Below are 19,395 nucleotides of genomic sequence, written 5' to 3'. Positions count from 1 at the left end.
CTCACATGAAGCAAGCCCATCTTACCTGCCGAGGTCATTCTCTACGTGACTGAGGTCTCTGTCCGTGTCCTTTACTGAAAGTTGTGTCGGGGAAGGCTGTGAGCACTGGGTGTTGACCTTGGCCATCTTTATACTGGTCACATTCAGCCTCAAGCCGGCACCTATAATGTAAACACAAAGCAGGCATGTCATCAGGACACCTGCAAAGCCAACTTATTGTAGACAAAGGTTCTTAAAGCACTGTTTAAAATAAAAGATTTATTTTCATATATGAATGTTTTGTCTGCCTGTGTGTCTGTACATCATGTGTATGCTATGTCCAGTGTCTATGAATGCCAGAAGAGATCAGATTCTTAGGAACTGGAGTCACAGATGGTTTTGAGCCACCCTGTACTGTGTAAGTTCTCTTATCAATTATTGAGCCATCTCTCCAGCCTCAATATACCTTTTCAAGTTGGTCGTTCAGCTCAGTGGTACACTGACTGCACTTGCTTAATGTAAGCAATAATAAATAAAATAAATAATAATTAAAAAAAAAGATTGAACTTGCCCGTCGTAAGTTACAAAATAGGAGGGTTTATTTTCAAAATCCAAGTTTCTGAGTCATTGTAGGAGCACAGGTCCAGTTACAGAAAATCTCAGGAGATTGGGAGCTTGCCGATCTAGCCTGCTCCGACTCCGCTAGAAGCCGAGAGGAGAAAATTACTAAGGGTCAAGCTTTGTTGACAACCTGCAGACATAGCAATCATGTAGTTTGTAAACGCTAAAGGAAATGGGATATAAAACACAGAGATGAAACCACATATGGTTTCTGTTGAAGAGGGGGGGAAAAGGCGAATGTAATCAGCAGAGGGAAAGAAAAAACCCAGATGGCGCTCAAGACTGCTCAGCCAATGAGAAAAGGGAGGGCGGGGCCTGAGTCAGAGCCAGAAAACCAGTTCTCTCTCTGCTCAGTCACTGTCTTTATGACGCCTGGGTTTGCAAACCAGATTCTGGATTTAGCATGTGAAAGAAAGTAACAATATTCGGTATTCATAAAACTCTTCATGGCCAGGGCCGGGTGTGATGGTGCAGATGGGTCGTTTCAGCTCCCAGAAGACAGAGGCAGGTGGTTGCTGGGAATTCGAGGCCAACCTGGCTTATATGGTAAGCTGCAGGCCAGCCAGTGCTACATAGTGAGGGCCTATTTAAAAACAGGTGATGTCAAATGCAAGACGCACCCACCTCACTTAAAGATCACAGTGAGCTTTTTGTAACCGTTATCCCTTCCAATAGGTGGCCATGCCAAACTCAGAGGTATGAAGTAGCATGAACAGCCAGAATCATATCAAACCACTGCGACCTGTTCGCTATGCCACAGGTGACACATCGCTTTCCTGCAGCTGACGGGGGAAGGTGTCCCTATGGCTGAGGAGAAGAGGAAGGTGGTGCAAGAGCACAGCTGTTGTTACTGGAATGTTTACAACTCCTGGAGAGGTCTTCCAGCTTCAAGATGCTCCTCTGAGGTTGGGGTCACCCAAACAGGCCAGCACAAGCTCTCTGGAGGAGCCCCCGAGCCCAAGTGTATCAAACGTCAGTAGAGGTCACTTCAGGGAGAGATGGAAATTTCTAGAAATAGCCCAGTGACTCATGGGACTAAATGAATTCTATTTCCAGAGGAAGGTCAATTCAAATTGCCCAGGACACCAGGGGAAGCTGCCAGTGGCCCTGCAACCGAGGTCAGAACACCTGGCTGCCTAGGGCAGACCTGGCTCAGCTGGGCCTTGACTCATCTCTGATGTTTGATAGCTTCAACCTGTAATTTAAAATTTTATAATTTCTAAAGAGATGTAAGATAAGGCCCCTGGTTTTGGCTAGCTTTAAAAAAGATGCTGTGATAAAGAACCATGAGCCAAAGCAACTTGGGGAAGACAGGGTTGATTTCATCTTAAGCTTGTAGTCAAGGCAGGAACCTGGAGGGGGGAACCAATACAGAAGCCATGGAGGAGCTGTGCTTCCTGGTTCGCTCAGGTTTTTTTTGTTTTGTTTTGTTTTGTTTGTTTGTTTGTTTGTTTTTAATACGCTCCAGAATTGGCTATCCAGGGTCGGCACCACCCACAGTGGGCTGGGCCATGCCTCATCAATCATCGACCAAGAAAACACCTCACAGGCTTGACCACACGCCAATCTGATGGGGTCGTTTTCTCCATTAAGAGTCTTCTTTCCAGATACCTCTAGCTTGTGTCCAGTTGACAAAAACTAGCCAGGACAGCCTTTTCAAGGATGGGCCATCTAGAGAGGCAGCTAGTACGGCATGGCCCTGCAGGTGGTACCAAGAAGCTTGAGGATATGTCAGAGCCACAAAGGTTCCTCTGGCTGCATCAGGAAGGATGTATTCAGGGGGACCTGGGTGTGAAGAGTAGCTAAAATCTGCTGCAGGATCTCAGGAGGAGAGGGAATGGTAGCCTGCGTAAACAGTCACCTGGCCTTGATAATGAATCAGATAAACTGAGAAATCAGAGACTAGGTAGAATGTGCCAGGATACCATATCAGTGATTATGAGGGCTAGTAATGGGGGCTGGAGAGATGGATCTGTGGTTAAGAGCACTGACTATTCTTCCAGAGGTCCTAAGTTCAAATCCCAGCAACCACATGGTGGCTCACAACCATCTATAATGAGCCCTTCTTCTGGTGTGTTTGATGACATCTACAGTGTATTCATATAAATAAGTTTTTTTAAAGGGCTAGTAATGGGGGAGGGTCTTGAGGATGATGTCATCATAGCTGGCTTTCAGAACAGAACTGCAAATCACCAAAGGAAACTAGGGAAGGGAACACGTTTAAGATGAGAGGGATTTCTGTTGGAGATGTCTGGTGTAGATGTGGCTTTCCTGTGGCAGTCATAAGACAGCATGGCTGGGGCAAGTTGTAGAAACAAGAGTTTATTTGGGCTTATGAGTTCAGAGGGTGAGAGTCCACTGTGGTGAGGAAGCAAGGCAGCAGGAGCAGGAAATGGGGCTCTCACATCTTCAAATGCAAGGCACACAGCACAGGTTCTTTCTCTGAAAGCCTGCTGCCCCCAATGACTTCTTCCAGTAGGATTACACCACCTTACCCTTCACAAAAATCCTCACCAACTGGAGACCAAGTGTTCAAGACTATGGGAGGCATTCCTCATTCAAAATACCATACCTGTGGTGGCTTTAGAGTTGATTATGAGATTGGCTAAAAGCAATAAACTCAAAATAAAAGGAAAAAGATAGACTTAAAATTGTCCATTCAACAGTTTTTAAAAGACTCATTTATTAATTTTATGTGACACACCAGAAGGGAGCATCAGGTCCCATTACAGATGGTTGTGAGCTACCATGTGGTTGCTGGGAATCGAACTTCCAGGAACTTCTGGAAGACCAATCAGTACTCTTAACCGCAGAGCCGTCTCTCCAGCCCCCATTCAATATTTTAAACCGAGCACTTACTATGTGCTAGAGAACATTCTAGAAGCTGGGATTTACCAGAGAATTATAATAGATTATAAACCACAGTCCTCTGTTGACTGCGGGAGGAGCTAACAGTCCAGGGGGCTCCAGGGCAAGTTTTAAAGCAGTTGGGTGTGTGTGGGGAACCCCTTAGAAAGACAACCAAGAGACTCTCCTTTGTAAGGAGACCTCGGTTAAGAAAAGGCCTCAATGAGAGGCCTGTAGGCGAATTATCAGGGGTATTTCCTTGACAAATGTTTGGGGGCCCAGCACATAGTGAGTGGTGATATTCCCAAGCAGGTGGTCCTGGGCTGAATTTAAGCTGAGTAGGACATGGAGAAGCCAATGGCCAAGCATTCTTCTGCAGTTTCTGCTTCAGTTCCATTCTTCTGCTTGGTTTTCTGCCTTGACTTCTCTCGGTATTTACTGGACTGTGATATGGGCACGTAAGCCAAACGGAACCTTTCCTCCTCAAGTTGCCTTTGATCAAAATGGTTTTACCACAGCAACCAAAAGGAACCACGACCCTAGAACGCTTCCTGTGTGCGGTCTTACTAAGTGCTCCTCTAGGTCCAGGTGTGGCCAGGGGGGCAGTTATCTCTGAGGGACGAGGGAAAGGAGAGTGGTCATTTTGCCAGAGTGTCTACAGGGATCTGCATAAGGATCCTTGTGACACAAGGTGGATCCAGCTCTGGGAGAGCACAGGGTAGGTCATAGACTAGGAATCCAATGTCACCATGCTGCACAGTCTGAAGTCAATCTTAAGGGCAAAAGAGTATCGGTCAAAGTAGGGAGTTGGGGCGTGTGTAACTTTACAGTGTGGTGACTGGGCCTGGGCACTAGGCATCCATGGTCCTCTACATCTCTCCTGCTCATCTTTTAGTTCAGCTGTTGCTATGCCAACCAGGTCACACTGGGTAGCCCGGTGGTACCTCAGCTGTGCTGTGGACCTTCCACTCATTTCCCCTGAGGAACGCCTTCTTACCACACTTCAGCAATCTATCACAGGCCTAGAGGCACTTAACAGACTTAATGCCCCTGGGCAATGCTCGGTTAATTGAATCAGGGCTCATAGGATGTGCAGTCTTCTATCCTATCCCTCTGGAAGAGAATTTTGAGGAACACTCTGTGGGCTCCTTGGAGAGGCCCTGCCGCAGAGAGCTATGGTTTGTTTGGTTATGTATGGTGACTTTGCTGTCCATCCCTCCCTTTATTGTCTAAAGCCCCTGTTGACCTCTCTCCAAATCTCTCCCCAAATCAACCACCCACATGCATGTTATTTTTGTCCATGGTTTTGTGTTCTTTTGGCTTTTGGAGAGGGGATTATCACCACTAAACAGATATTTAACCATAAGGAAATTGAGTTATTATGAGACCCAGGTTCCTCAACGTTTAAGGGTAAACTTAATTTCTCTTTTAATTTTACCTTTCAGGTTGGATAAGGCAAAATGTGTATCATTACGAGTAACCCAAAAGGTTTTGTTCTAGTTGGGTCATAAGTGTCATAAATGATCATCTTCATAAAGAGGTAAAAAGGATCATAATTCAAATAAGGATGGTGTGTTTTGAGTGACTACATATTTATTGATGGGTTTTAATGGAAAATTTCCTCTGTGTGTCTCTTTGTCTTGTACTTTCCTATGCTACAGATCTTGCTGCTTCCAAACCTAGCTGCGCCTTATGTGCTGCCAATCACACTGAGGAGTGTTCACATAAGGAATCCTGGTTTTTGGAGGGAGGGGAGGGTGATATCACAAGGGGTGGGGCTGCATTCTTTTGTCAGAAGCCTTGCTGAAGCTGACCTTAGCTTCTGGCTGGTGATTGCTAACCAGACTCTTCACTTCATCAGAGACCTCAGGCTTCACATTCTCTACTGTTTCTCCTCAGTAAGCTGAGATATTCTTAACAGAGGCAAGTCACTTGATAAGTGTACAGTTCATAGGAGGGTAGACTAGGGGTCCTTTCTTTTTCTTCTCTTCCTCTTCCTTATCCTTCTCTTCCTCTTCTTCCTCCTCCTCTCCTCTATTTCTTCCTCCTCTCCTCTTTTTCTTCCTCCTCTTATTCCTCTTCTTACTCCTCCTTTCCTCTTCCTTCTTTTCCTTTTCTCCTCCTCCTCCTCTTCTTCTTCTCCCTTACCAGATCTTCAGCCATAGTATCTCAAGAGAAAAATACTGTCACATCTCCTGATAACATTCAAGGAGTTCTCACAAGAAAGGTCAATGACACCTATGCTGAAAAAAGATAAACAAACAAGCAAACAAACAAACCAGAAACTGCTAACACTGGAAAGCTATGTGATTAGGTTAGGCACTGACGTTACTCACACACATGCCAATAATCTTGTACTTCTCTTTTCTTTTACTAAAACCCAAAGCCTTGGAGAAATCCATTATTTTACTTAACAACAGCTTCTTCAGATACCCCATACATAAAAAGCATATGGGGTCAGGGAAATGGCCGAGATCTGAAGAATGACCCACAGAGGACCACCTCATGTGACCTGGGCACCTGCTCTCTGCATATTCTGGTCTCTGCTCTGATATCTTCAACTGTTTATTAACTTATTGGATCCTCACACAACCCTGTGAGTAATTCACACTGGAAATCCCCATCTCGTGTGCCTGGCAGGTTCACTTTTTTAAACCAAACTCCAACCGGCCAACAATTCCCACGGTGTCCCATGTCTGGAACCTCTTCTCCAGCCACTTTTAATGGTCATTATATTCTTTCTTCCCACCCCAAAACTTCAGGTTGGAAGAGTAATTCTCAGTTTCTGAGACCTGACTCACTCAGACCTGTGAGCCAACTGTGGGACAGATAATGCCATACCCAGTTCTGAGGGTTAGACGCACTCTAGTTTTAGGGTAACATAGAGGGAAAGCCCCCAAAGCTTCTGAAGACAAGCCATGTTTGAGAGTCTAATTGGCTTTATGTAAAAGACAAGAGATTTTATATCTTGAAGGAGATATAAATCAATGGAAAGACATCCACTGAGTGTGTCTAAATGTCAGTCAATTGACAAACGGACCAACAACATGTGGTCAATCCACGTAATGGATCATACCTGATAAGGAAAAAAGATACTAGTTTGTTTGCTTAATTAAAATCCATGTTATGTGCTATAACATAGATGAACATTACACTGAGTGGAAAAGGCCAGACATGGAAGACTGTGGTTTTATGGAAACTTGAGGAATCGATAAATCCATAAAGCCAGAAAGTAAATTAATGGCCTAGGTTGGAGTAGGAAAATTAGAAAAAAGAGGGATGCTAATAGGCACAGGGTGTCTTTTTTGGGATGTTTGAAATTCTAAAATTATATTGTGATGGTTCCAAAACAGTGAATATGTTAAAAACTCAGTACTTTAAGTGAGTAATCTTTGTAGTCTGTAAATTATTCCTTTGAAAGGATCAATACTCCATCCAAAATTAGACTACCTTAAAATGCAGAATTCATAATATCTGCTACGAGAAACTGACTAAACACAGGACAAACACAATATACAACCCAAAATATAAACACAATTAAAGGGAGAAATGTCAAAGTAGCACATTGATCATCACCACAGCCGCCACCACTGCCACCGCCACCAGATCACCACCACCATCACCATGGTGGCTTAATAAGAGTGTTGCACATAGGCTTGTGTGTTTGGACACTTGGTTTCCAGTTGATGATACTATTTGAGGAGGTTTTTAAGATCCAGCCTTATTGGAAGAAGCGTGCAACTGGAGTGGACCTTGATAGGACGCAGCATCACCCCACTTCTAGCCTCTCTCTGCTTGGTGCTCTGGCTGCGTGCCTGTTCCTGCTGCTGCTATGCCTGTTCCTGTTGCTACTATGCCTGTTGTTCCTGTTGCAGCCATGCCTGCTCCTGTTGTAGCCATGCCTTCCTACCATGATGGACTCTTCATTTTATACGTTTGTTTTGGTCGTGGTGTTTTACCACAGCCACAGATTAGTAATGGATAAAATCAACACCACCCCCACAACCACTCCCACCACCAGGATGACTCAAGAGTGGACTATGCCAGACACTACACTACCAACCTTTACTTGTATCGACTAATTTAATCCTGCCAATAATTCTCTGGGGTAGTATTTGTGCAATTTACTTTCCAGATTGGTGTGCTGGGGTAAAGAATTCACACAGCATGGACACCCTAATTATTCAGCATTCAGGCTTAATCCCAGACTCTTGAGATCCAAGGGCAACTTCTGGGAGCAATAAAGACCACCATATTCTCTATGTGCTCATAGTGTCCCAAAGAACAGCTCAGGTCTCAGATAAGGTGTATTGGGGTGTCCTGGGATGTGTGTGGCTATCTGAAGCCCAGGCTTGCCCCAGCAGTAAGATGGAGGAAGTGTGCTTGAATTAGGAGTGTTCAGTTGTTTCCTGAGGAAACGGTAGTGGTGGGATCCTCCCTCCTCTAAACTCTGTGTGTTTTCAAAACGGAAGCAAGAAGCTTCCAGACGCCAGCTGCAGAGTTTCAATTCCTGTCTGGGAAGAAAAATGAGCCCTGTTTCCAGGAACAGGGAAGGACTGGGGGTGAAAGGGAATGTTCCAAAACCAGAACAAGATTACAGCCAATTATAGTTGTTAGTCCAAGCCTGTCTTATGCTTAGGAGAGGTCTTGATCTTCTCCAGAGATTGCTGGAGCATCAGGAACCCTGGCTTCCTCAGGTCCAAGTGTACTCACAAGGTTTTGTAACAGGAGGCAGCTGTTTGACTTGGCATTACAAGAAGATGAAAGGGGGTTTCAGCTTTTACTAGAGTCGGAGTCACCCCATTGCTGCTCTCCTGAGAACTACTGTCTTTCTTGCCCAGACCCCATATTAGGAAGACCAGGTGAGGAACCTCTCAGTGCCTTCTCCAGGGATGACTTCTTCATACAACCACAGGAGGCATCTGCTGCTAACTGACTTTGGGATATGATTATGAAAGTAATCTGTTGCCGTGGTTAGAAATGCTGATAATCATATTTGAGTTCAGGAGCTGTTACAAAGCACCCACTTCAAGACAGTGGATAAATAGGATTGCTGCCAAGTCTGAAGACCTGAGTTCGAATTCCAGAGTTCATAGGTTAGAAGAAAAGAACAGACTCCCCCAACGACCAAACGAAAGCATTACTTAATATTTGCACAAGCTGAAATCAAGAACAGCTAAGTAATTTGTTTCAAGTCACCCTGTGGCAGAGCTTGGCAGTGAGTGAGCAAAACCTTGTCTAATTTTAACTCCTCCACTCACTGTAGTATGGTAGTTCAAGGTGAAGATGTATGTCCTGCAGATAACAGAGGGGGGTCTATGGGAGTTCGTTGCCATACAGGGTGTGGGCTCTGTAAAGGGTGCTGCATGTCTAAAGGGGAGATTTCCTGGGGGAAGCACTGTCTCAAATGTCATGGTACCATCCTGAAGCACCGGGAGTCATGTGCTCACGTCCTGTCTAGATTGAGACTTGAAAGATTGCCAGAGTCAGCTCAGCTAAGTCTATGAGCTGTCCCTCCCACAGCTCCTTGCTGCCTCAGATGCGGCTTTTCTTAGTCCATCCAGTTACCCTCAATTAACCAGAGAAGCCTTCGTTTGTGTCCATCCTTCACTAATTCAGAAATGGCTCGAGGACTTGGTGCTGCTAGGAGCTCACCTAGGCAATGGGTATATAGCTGGGAACCAGATAAAGGCAGCTTCTTAGCTGCTTTTTATCTTTCTAGAGCCTGGCACTTAGGATAGGGAGGTTCTCAGTGAGTTTGGGATGAAGAAATGAATGAATGAATGAATGAATGAATGATCAAACCTCTAAGTGTGACTGTAAGGTCTTTCTGAAAGATGACTCTCATCATATTTTTCTTCTCAGGAACCCATGATGTAGAGTCCCAATGTGTCATAGTATTAATGCTGTATGAGCCCCAGGCTAAGCCCCTGCAACACCGCCCACCTCTTGACCAGCCGCATACTTCTGCTTATAGGCACCCCTCTCACTAAGAGGACCCTTTTGCTTCAACTTGCCATTACTCTCAAGGTGACCCTTCCTTGAGAGGCCCTCTGACAGGAACAACCCCCTCATCTATTTCACTTCAGGGCTGTGGCTTTGTGTACTTCAGTCCAGAAAGCAGGCCACTCACAGGTGTCGTGAGCCTCATCTCTCACACTTCTCAGAGAAGTCCCCCAGGGCAGAGACTGTGCCTGCTTAATTAATTTAATGCTGTTTCTCCCACTGAACTTTGTGCCAAGGAGTCATCGGTACGGAATAAGAGAGGCCAGATGGAAGCCACTCTCCCCCAGCCCCAGGGTGTGTGATGTGGGGAGTGGTATAGAGAAAAAGACAGACCCATCTTAACCTTGTGGCTGTGTGGTAGGGGTGGGGGTCATGAGTGTCCAAGTGGGCAGCATGCTGGGGGCGGGTAAGAGCAAGGCTCTGGGGCCTGGTTATTGTTATCCTTGACTTCTGCAGGAAGCTGGCAGCCAGAGTAATCTTCCAGAGCTAGAGACGAGCCTGTGCAGCTTCTAACTGTTTACCTCTGGGTACCATGGCAACCGGAGACTGGTCACCATAGCAACTCCATTCTTAACCAGAAGCACATCCTGCAGCTGACAATGAATGAGAACTAAAAAGCCATAAAATCGGACGCATCAGAGGCAAGAGGCACCCAACGTCCTGACCAAAAACCCCAAGGAAAATGACTGAGATCTTGTGCCATACTGCCAGCCAGCAGAGAGCAACCATTTCTGGCATCAAGGGCCATGGAGGACCCCCCTCGGGGGTGGAAAAGAGGCAGAAGAGGAAAAAGAAATAGAACAAATTTCACATCTATCCCCACTCACATCAGAGGATCCCTTGGAACTCAGCTGAAATCACTACCATGTTCCACATGATAGGACTAAATTTCTACAGCCAGAATTTTGGCGTGGAGGTTTGGTTTGGTCTCAACATGCACCTCCCTCTCTGCGTCCAACTTTGTACAGGCTCCCTTTCCCGTGGATTCTCACTTAGGGAGGTGTTGGCACCAAAGCACACACTGTACTCGGGGAGTGCCGTGACAACTACACCACTGCTTATCTTAATGAGTGATGTTGTATGGGGTGGAAGAAGATGACCCACAGAGAATGCTAGCACGGAGCTGGGCTCCCTGTTATGGGATGGTGCTTGAACCCAGGTGGCGGGCCATTGTCTGAAGCTTTGAGGGACTGGGGATGGTGAAGTAGACCCCCAGTCTGAGCCCAGAATAAGAAATAATGACAATTACCCATATGGAACAGTCTAGCTTCTGGGGAGAGGTTACCCAGGGCAGATAGAGTTACAGGGAGAGAACCCTGAGCAAATGGGTCTCACCTGTGAGGGTCAGTGTCACCAATATCTAGTGAAGGCTGCAGGCTCCACACCACTCTGCTTAAGTCCCCTTCTTGAAGGAGGCAAGCTGTGTCAGGGAAAGCGCTTGCTTCTGAGGATCAAAGTCCCAACAGCATCAGAAAGGGAGACAAATGAGGGGAGGTACGGGATCAGCTCTCCCCGCTTCCCAGTTCCCCATTCCCAGCCCAGGGTAGCCAGTAGTAGATCAGCAGCCTGAGGTTGTCAGGAGTGGGCTGGGAGTGGAGGAAGGGGTGGAGGACAAGGGGGAGTGTGGAGTTATTGAGGAAGTTCTGAGGACCCAGCCAGACACTTTATCAGATAAGCGGATTTTAAGGGATCAGGGGCCACCAACCCTACTCTAGCCACTAAGCCTCTGGCCCTGAGGCTAAGTCAGGTATAAATTTTTCATTAGAAACAAACAAAAAGATGCTTCCTTCTTAAGTTAATTCCTCACACCTTCCTCACTCCACCTGTCTGTCTTTCTAGGCTGAGTAGGGTTTGAAAGAAGCAGCTCACAAACGCTGCATGCTGCCTCAGGGTGACGCCTTCCAAATCTTTGACCCGAGTGTCCTCAGTGAGGTTTTGGCGCTGGGAAACTCTAATCCCGGTGAGCCAGAGGGACAAGATGAACTCTGAGCCCCTTCCTTATTTAACAGTAGTGAAGATGCTGCCTCTAAGTACAGTGTGGCGGGAAAACTTATGCTGGACCCGGTCCCATCCCAGTAGAACCAGCCCATCTCTTTCTGTTTGGCTACTCGACAGCTTAGCGGGGTTAGCTCAGCGAGTCTGAAGAAAGGGGATGCTTATGGGGAGCATGGAGGATGCTTGCTCTTGTTCCAAGAGCACTGGAGGGCTGTCCCTTATGCCTACGGAGACAGGCAGGATGGGACCTGTTTCAGCACCGTGGGCTGCGGACAGCGCCACGCGACTCTCACCCGGACTGGCTCAAAAGTGGAACCCGGATGCAGCCCCGACCCTGTATTCCCAGTACAGTTCCCAAGCAACTTCCAGCTCAACCCCCCCCCCCCTTGAGTCCTTACCCTGTCAAAGTTTGGGCTTCTCGGTGCACCTGAATCTGGAAGAGCGTCTCTTCTCTCCCTGTGCTCTGGGCAGCTCGGACTTCTTTCTCCTGTTCCTCAGCTCCCTGTTTCCAGGATGGTCTTCTGGGGCCAGCGGGCGGAGTAGAGTCAGCTGAGGCGCCTGAGAGTCAAAAGAAGCCTGGAGAAAGACAGAACCCCACTGCTCCCTTGTATCCAGAGGAGGAGGAGGTAGCAGGAAGCAAGAAAGCAATAGTCCAGCTGTCAACTTTGGACTTTTCTCCTGGTCTCGTGGCCACCACAGACAGCTTCCAGTAGTTCACACTAAGTGAGAGCAATAAGAATCGAGCGGCTTGAAGTTTAAGGTGTGTGTGTGCGCGCATGCTACACTCACCTACAATGTACAATTGTACAATTTCCAATCTTAGTGATGCTTTTAGAAACAAGTTTCACTTGAAATACATATTCTTGCAGTTTTTTTTTCTCTCTCTCTACCACACTAAATTCTAGAACAGTGGTTCTCAACCTGTGAGTAGCGACCCCTTTGGAGGTCGAATGACCCTTTCACAGGAGTCGCATATCAGATCTCCTTCATATCGGGTATTTATTTATATTACTAATATTTTTTGAGTGTGCACCACCACTGCCCAGTGTCAACTTTTTAAAGATTCATTTATTTTATGAGTGCATTGTTGCTGTTTTCAGATAAACCAGAAGAGGGCATCAGATCTCATTACAGATGGTTGTGAGCCACCATGTGGTTGCTGGAAATTGTACTCATGACCTTTGGAAGAGCAGTCAGTGCTCTTAACCACTGAGCCATCTCTCCAGCCCTGCATTACTATTCTTAATGGTAGCAAAATTGCAGTTATAAAGGAGCAATGAAAACAATGTTATGGTCGGGGTCACCACAACATGAGGATCTGTATTAAAGTGTTGCAGCATTAGTAAGGTTGGGAACCGCTGCTCTAGGCTCACAAAACCAAAATTAAAAACCCACCAGCCCAGATAGTAGTCTCTGCTGTGTATTGAATTCAGAGGGATTTAAGTTCTCCTTGGAGATAAGAGGGTTTGTTTTTGTTTTGATTTGAGTTTTTTGTTGTTGTTGTTTGTTTCCCCCCCCCCAATAAGCCTGTGTAGTTCCAGAAACTAGATTTATGCACAGTGGGTGCAGGTGAACAGGGCAACATTTCTAAGAATATTTGTCTAGTGTGTGTGAGGCTCTGTCTCAATCTCCAGCTGGAAGAGGAGGAGAAGGAAGGAGGAAGAGAGAAGGAAGAAGATAAAGGGGAGAAGAAAAAAGAGGAAAAAGGGGAGAAGGAGGAAGGAGAAAGAGGAGGGAGAAGAAGGGGAGGAGAGAAGAGGAAGAGGAGGAGAAGGAGGGAGAAGCAAGGAAAGGAGGAAGAAGAAGAAGAGAGGAGAAAAAAGAAGGAAGAGGAGGAAAAAGGGAGGAGCGGAGGAGGAGATTGATCCCCACCTCTCCATCACTGACAGTTGCCATCTCTGGCTCTGAACCCCTGGAGCCAGTCCCAAGGGCAAACTGAGCCTCTTCGTCTCACAAGAACTGGGTATCTTGAGTTCTTGGCTCTCATGACCAATACACAGGGAAAAAAAAAGTCACAGAAGCAGATTCTACAGCAAACAGCCTGCTGGAGCTTCTCCAAGGAGCCTCTATGAAATGTCCTGGAAATACCCATCCAAATTGCTTTCCATGTGGTAGATCATCTTCATTCACACCATACCCCAAAGAAAAGTTGAACCCACAGACCTCACTTGAAAAAATAAGAACTAGGAAGAATAGGTAAGTGTGCACATGTGTGTGTCCCGTACCCTCACCGTAAAAATAGGAAACAAAGCCCAGAAAAAAAATTCTCCGAAGAAACCTCAGTTTTATTTAGATTCAAGAGATTCAGATAAAGAATGAGCAGAAATACAGAGGAACAGAACAGAGCTGAAGCCAGTCGTGGTAGCACATGCCCATAGTTCTGGCTCTTTGGGTGTGGGGACTCGAAGTCGGAGGGCAGTCTGTGCTGAACAGTGAATTCTAGCACACCCTTAGTCACCATGGTTCCGAATTCCAGAAGACAAAATGACAAGGAAAAACAAAACAAGCCCAAGTCAAAAATGAATTCACCAAACAGGAAACATTTCAAGTCAAAGCTGTGAGCATGGGTGAGGTTTTACTGTTTGTGTTCCGAGAAGAAACTTGAAATCAATCCAGTACATGAGAAAACATAAATTTGTAAGACTTGACTTCATCAAGAGGCTTAGTGTCCACATTCTAGAGAATTTCTGCCACATCTTGTGCTATTGTTTTGTCTCTGCCGTCAGGAAATGATTCTTTTTTTTTTTTTCTAACACCAGTGATTTATGCTACAAATTGAAGCTGTTCTCTCCTGGATCGTCCTCTGGGAAGGCAGGAAGCAGACGGGTGTCTTCTGTTTGTCTGGGGAGCACTAAACAGATTTTAAAGCCCCAGTATGTAAAATGCAGTGGTTACCATGTGTGACTTTTGGACATCATCCTGTGACACAAAAGTCCCCTTGTCTGCTGGTTTCTGTAACTCACACCACTTCTAAGACTTGAGGAGAGGAGCAGAAAATAAGACCTTATGGAATTCTCGATGAAATGGAAAGGTTTACTGCATCTGATGGCAGGAGAGGGAGCAGTTGGTGCAGGTCTGGGCATGGAACTGGCCCTTAGGTATTGACATGCGTGGCAGTAGTCATCTCTGAAGAACTTATGCTACTGGAAAAAAAAAAACAAAAACCGAACAGATAGCCTGGGGCAAGCAATTAGACAAAGACCAAAGGGGTGTTTCTGTGTATTCAATTGCAGGGGCATTGTTAGATTTTTATTGCTGTGAACAGACACCATAACCAAGGAAAGTCTTATAACGAACAACATTTAATTGGGGCTGGCTTACAGGTTCAGTCCATTATCATCAAGGCAGGAACATGGCAGCATCCAGGCAGGCATGATGGAGACAAAGGTGAGAGTTCTACATCTTCATCTGAAGGCTGCTAGCAGAAGACTGGCTTCTAGGCAGCTAGGACTAGGGCATGAAAACCCACGCCCACAGTGACACATCCACTCGAACAAGGCCACACCCATCCCAACAAGGCCACACCTCCTAATAGTACTCCCTGGGCCATGCATATACAAACTACCACAGGCATCTAGTGGCAAGGTCCTAAGGACATAAAAGGTCCAGGTTTGGCTCAAGACCTACATAAGTAGAGTCTCCACTTGGGGACCTGTGGTATTGCCAAAGTATCTCCTAAGGAATGGCAATGTGAGGAAGGAATGGCTAGGCCTGGCTCAGGTTAGAAAACATCAATCTTCTATGCACACACAGGATGCAGTCAGTGCCAAGCCATCCCAGGAGAGTTAACGGAATGCCCTAGAAGCTCTATGGCACCAAGAAACCTAGGAAAGACATCTGCAGAAACCCCAAGCTGAGTGTCAAAATAGATCATAGAAGGGGACTATGGAAAAAGTGCTGCTTCCTTTTTCTGACAGGGCAGTGAGATCAGGAAGGAAACACAGGAACTATGGGATTCCTGTGCAGCTTGAGCCTCAGGCAGATCATTCCAGGGAGAGAGGGTTCTGTGGGGGCTCAATGGAGCACTGAGTCACCAGGAGCAGAGGGAAGGTAGAAAGAGGGTCCCTGCATGACCGGTTTCATCCAGCTGTGAGTTAGATGCTATTGTGGTGGGCAGATGGGCAGTAGCCATGCCCAGAGGGCTTGGATAGAACCGTAAGCAAGCACGTGTGTGATTTAGGGGACACCCTGTCAACTCTTAGTGTTTGAATTTAGGATATGCATGACAATCCTCATTGTCTTCTGGGATTTGTTATCGATAGCAAATATTAGCTAAGTAGGATTTAGAGATATTTCATGTAGCTTTCATTTATTCAGTTTCATTGTGTAAATAAATGTGTCTGTGTTCTGCTTGTGTGTACACATGTGTGTGCACAGGTGCCCATGCCTGTCTGTACAGGAATAGAGGCCAGAGGTTATTGCCCGGTGTCATTTCTCTATCTCTGTCCAACATATTTTTGAGGCAAAGTGTCTCATTGAACCTGGAGCTCACTTTTTGGCCGGACTGGCTGGTTAGCAATGTCTGGGAATCCTCCCGTCTCTGCCTCCACAAGTGCTGGGGATGTAGGTGCAAGCTGCCGAGCTTAACTTTTCGCACAGGAGCTAGAGATCCAAACTCAGTCCTCAAACTCATGTAGCAAGCACTTCGCTCATCTTCCCAGTGCCTAAAATTCATTGGTTATTCTGTGTGCAATATATACTTCTTTAAAACAAACAAACAAACAAACAAAAAAACCCAGAGAATAAAGGTTTTTACCATACCAATGATGTGAAATCTTCCAAGTCCAGACAAATTTAGATGTGCCAAAGAACTGGCATTCACAGGTAAAGGTTGATTCAAACATACCCAAGTTGTGCCCCTGGGTGGGCCAAAGCACAGGTGTTTCTGCCGGGGCCTCACTGCTCTTCTGGCTGTGCAGAAGAGCACACACTGGATAAGGGGATATCCAGATTAGTAGAAGATGAGCTCTAAGCAGATGAGCTCAGCCAGCGGCAGGGGGAGGGGCAAGGGGCGGGGCTAGTTCAAGGAGAGGGTCTAGATTCTTGGGTGGCTGGCTGTAAGGCAGCTTGTAAAAATCAAGTGTTTTATGAGAAACATCAGCATGCCCATTTCTGTTGTGGGAATTCCCAACCAGTGTGTGTGTGTGTGTGAATTCTCAACTAGTGAGAGAGAGAGAGAGAGAGAGAGAGAGAGAGAGAGAGAGAGAGAGAGTGTTAATTAGGGTTTTATTGCTGTGAACAGACACCATAACCAATGTAAGTTTTATAAAGGACAACATTTAATTGGGGCTCGCTTACAGGTTCAGAGCTTAAGTCCAGTATCAAGGCAGAAGCATGGCAGCATCCAGGCAGGCATAGTGTAGGAGTAACTGAGAGTTCTACATCTTCATTGAAAGAAAGCCAGGAGCAAACTGGGCATACTCAGGCAGCTAGGAGAAGTGTCTCCAAGCCCAGCCATGAGTAACACATTTTCTCCGACAAGGCCACACCTTCTAATAGTGCCACTCCCTGGGCCAAGCATATGCAAACCATCACATTCCATTTTCTGGTCCCCATAGGCTTTTTCAAACACACAAGTCTATGGGGGTCATACCTAAACATAGCATAATAAACAGTACATTTAGTGCAACTTCCAAAGTCCCCATAGTCTGTAGCAGTATCAACAATGTTAAAAGTCCAAGGTTCAAAGTCTCTTCTGAGATCCATCCAGTAACTTAACTGTAATCCTTGAATCAAGTCAGGCAGTCAGCTGGGCAAACTCCAAATTCTGCCATCTCCATGCCTGATGTCAAAGCAGTCTTCAGATTTTCAACTCCTTTTTCATCTTTGTTGACAGCAACAAACTTCTTTCTCCTGGGCTGTTTCCACTCCCTGTTAGCAGCTTTCCTTGGTAGGTATCCCATGGCTCTGGCATCTTTAACATCTTTGGGTCTCCAAGGCAGCTTTAATGTTACAGCTTCTCATTTCAACATCTGGGATCCACACATGATCTTCTGGACTCCTCCAAGGGCTGGCTTCACTTCCCCAGCTCTGCCCTCTGTAGCACTTCAAGCTCAGGTTGATCCACTACACCTTTGATGTTGTTCTTGGAGATAATCTCATGGTACTGGCATCTCAAATATACTGGGGTCTTTCGTTGCAACTAGGCTTCACCAATAGCCTCTCATAGGCTCCCTTCATGGTGCCAAGCCTCAAATCCTTTGCTTAACTCCTTCAATCCTGGATTATCAACTACAACTGAGGCTGCACTTTCACCAATGGCCTTCCATGGCCTCTCACAGTCCCAAGTCTCAGCTGTTCTTCATGACACCTCCATGCCTTCAAAACCAGTACCACCTGGGTGATCCTTACACATTACCAAGTACAGCTGAAGCATGAGGTACAACCTTGGCTATCTCTGGAACACTTTTTTTTGTCCTCTCAGAAAACACTTCCCAGAAGATTTCACCTCAGTGATGCTGGTCTCTTCTTAATCATCACTAATTTCTTAGCTCCAGCTAATCAGCACCAATTGTCCCAGTGTCTCCTTCTCCTCTTAAATATAAGGCCAGAGCCACATGGCGGAAGCTGCCAAGTTCTGCTGCTGCAGGAACTGGAACATGACCCTCTTGTTCTATTACATTATCACTAGCTTCCACTTTTCTAACTCCTTCACTACCTAAGCTTGGCTGTCCTGGATCTTTCTCTGTAGATTGACCTTGAATTTAGAGATTTGTATGCCAGTCTCCTGGGATTAAAGGTGTGTACTTAGAACTTGCTCTGTTCTAGTCTGGCTTTGAATTTAGAGATCTGCTCATTTTTGACTCTTGGGATTAAAGGTTTGCACTAAGTTGCCTGGAGCTAATTTATCTGGGTGGGGTCTTGTTCTTACTTCCTTTATTCAATTTAAAATTCTTGAACATAGTATTTAGCTCCATTTCACTTCCTGGTATCCCTTTAATACTCGAACCACATATTTCTTATCTTTCCTTTCTCAACTTGCTCCTTTTCATTAAAACGCTCTTCATAAGGGTGAGCTTTAGTAACCACACAACAGAATTTACACCAGGCTGTTTTAAGACTTTCTTTTTCAAAGCAATTAGCCTAAATCTCTTCACCCTGACCTCAGGCAGACTCTTTGGACAAGGGCAAAAAGCAGCCATGTTCTTCACCAAAATACTACAAAAACAGTCTCTAGGCCACATACTCCAATTCTTCACTGAAACCTCTTGGGCCAAATCGACACAATTCAAATCACTCTCAATAACAAAGTCCTCCATATTCCTGCTAGGATAGCCCATTAAGCCCCATTTAAAGCCTCCCACCACTTTTCAAATCCCAAGTCCCAAAATTCACATTCTTCCAAACAAAAGCATGGTCAAGCCTATTACAGCAACACCCCAGTCCCTGGTACTAACTTCTGTCTTAGTTTGGGTTTTATTGCTGTGAACAGACACCATAACCAATGTAAGTTTTATAAAGGAGAATATTTAATTGGGGCTGGCTTACAGGTTCAGAGGTTCAGTCTAGTATCAAGGCAGGAGTATGACAGCATCCGGGCAGGCATGGTGCAGAAGGAGCTGAGAGTTCTACATCTTCATCCAAAGAAAGCCAGGAGCAGACTGAGCATCCTCAGGCAGCTAGGAGAAGTGTCTCAAAGCCCAACCCTTGAGTAACACTTTCTGCAACAAGGCCACACCTTCTAATAGTGCCACTCCCTGGGCCAAGCATATGCAAACCATCACAGTGTGTGTAGCCTATTCTACCCCCTCCTTTCTCAGGCAGCTACAATGATAGTGTCTATGTCTCATATGTAAGTGGCAACTGGAAAGACAGAATTAAAATACAATTAATGAGATGGAAAGAGTTAAAATTTCATTGATGTCACCAGGGGCCTCAGGAGAACGGTGAGGCCACAGGTGCTAACCTGCCTTGTCTACATTCAGGCCTGCCTTGCCCAGTGATCAT

The 19,395-nt window shown here is 45.8% G+C and overlaps 1 protein-coding gene across 1 annotated transcript in view; it reads right to left on the bottom strand.

Annotated features, from left to right (window-relative positions):
- Positions 1–126, bottom strand: part of CNGA3 (cyclic nucleotide gated channel subunit alpha 3) — a gene marked incomplete at both ends in the record, with an annotated part of 29,861 nt that extends 29,735 nt beyond the window's left edge. The window contains 1 exon segment of the mRNA XM_080917537.1: positions 26–126. Within this exon segment, the coding sequence (XP_080773663.1) occupies positions 26–126 (101 nt within the window).
- Between the last annotated feature and the right edge of the window lie 19,269 nt (positions 127–19,395).

This window comes from Micromys minutus, assembly GCF_963924665.1.
Source record: "Micromys minutus genome assembly, chromosome: 5".
Lineage (NCBI taxonomy): Eukaryota > Metazoa > Chordata > Mammalia > Rodentia > Muridae > Micromys > Micromys minutus.
The sequence above is the reverse complement of the archived record's forward strand: the minus strand, read 5'-3'. Positions and strand labels throughout refer to the sequence as shown.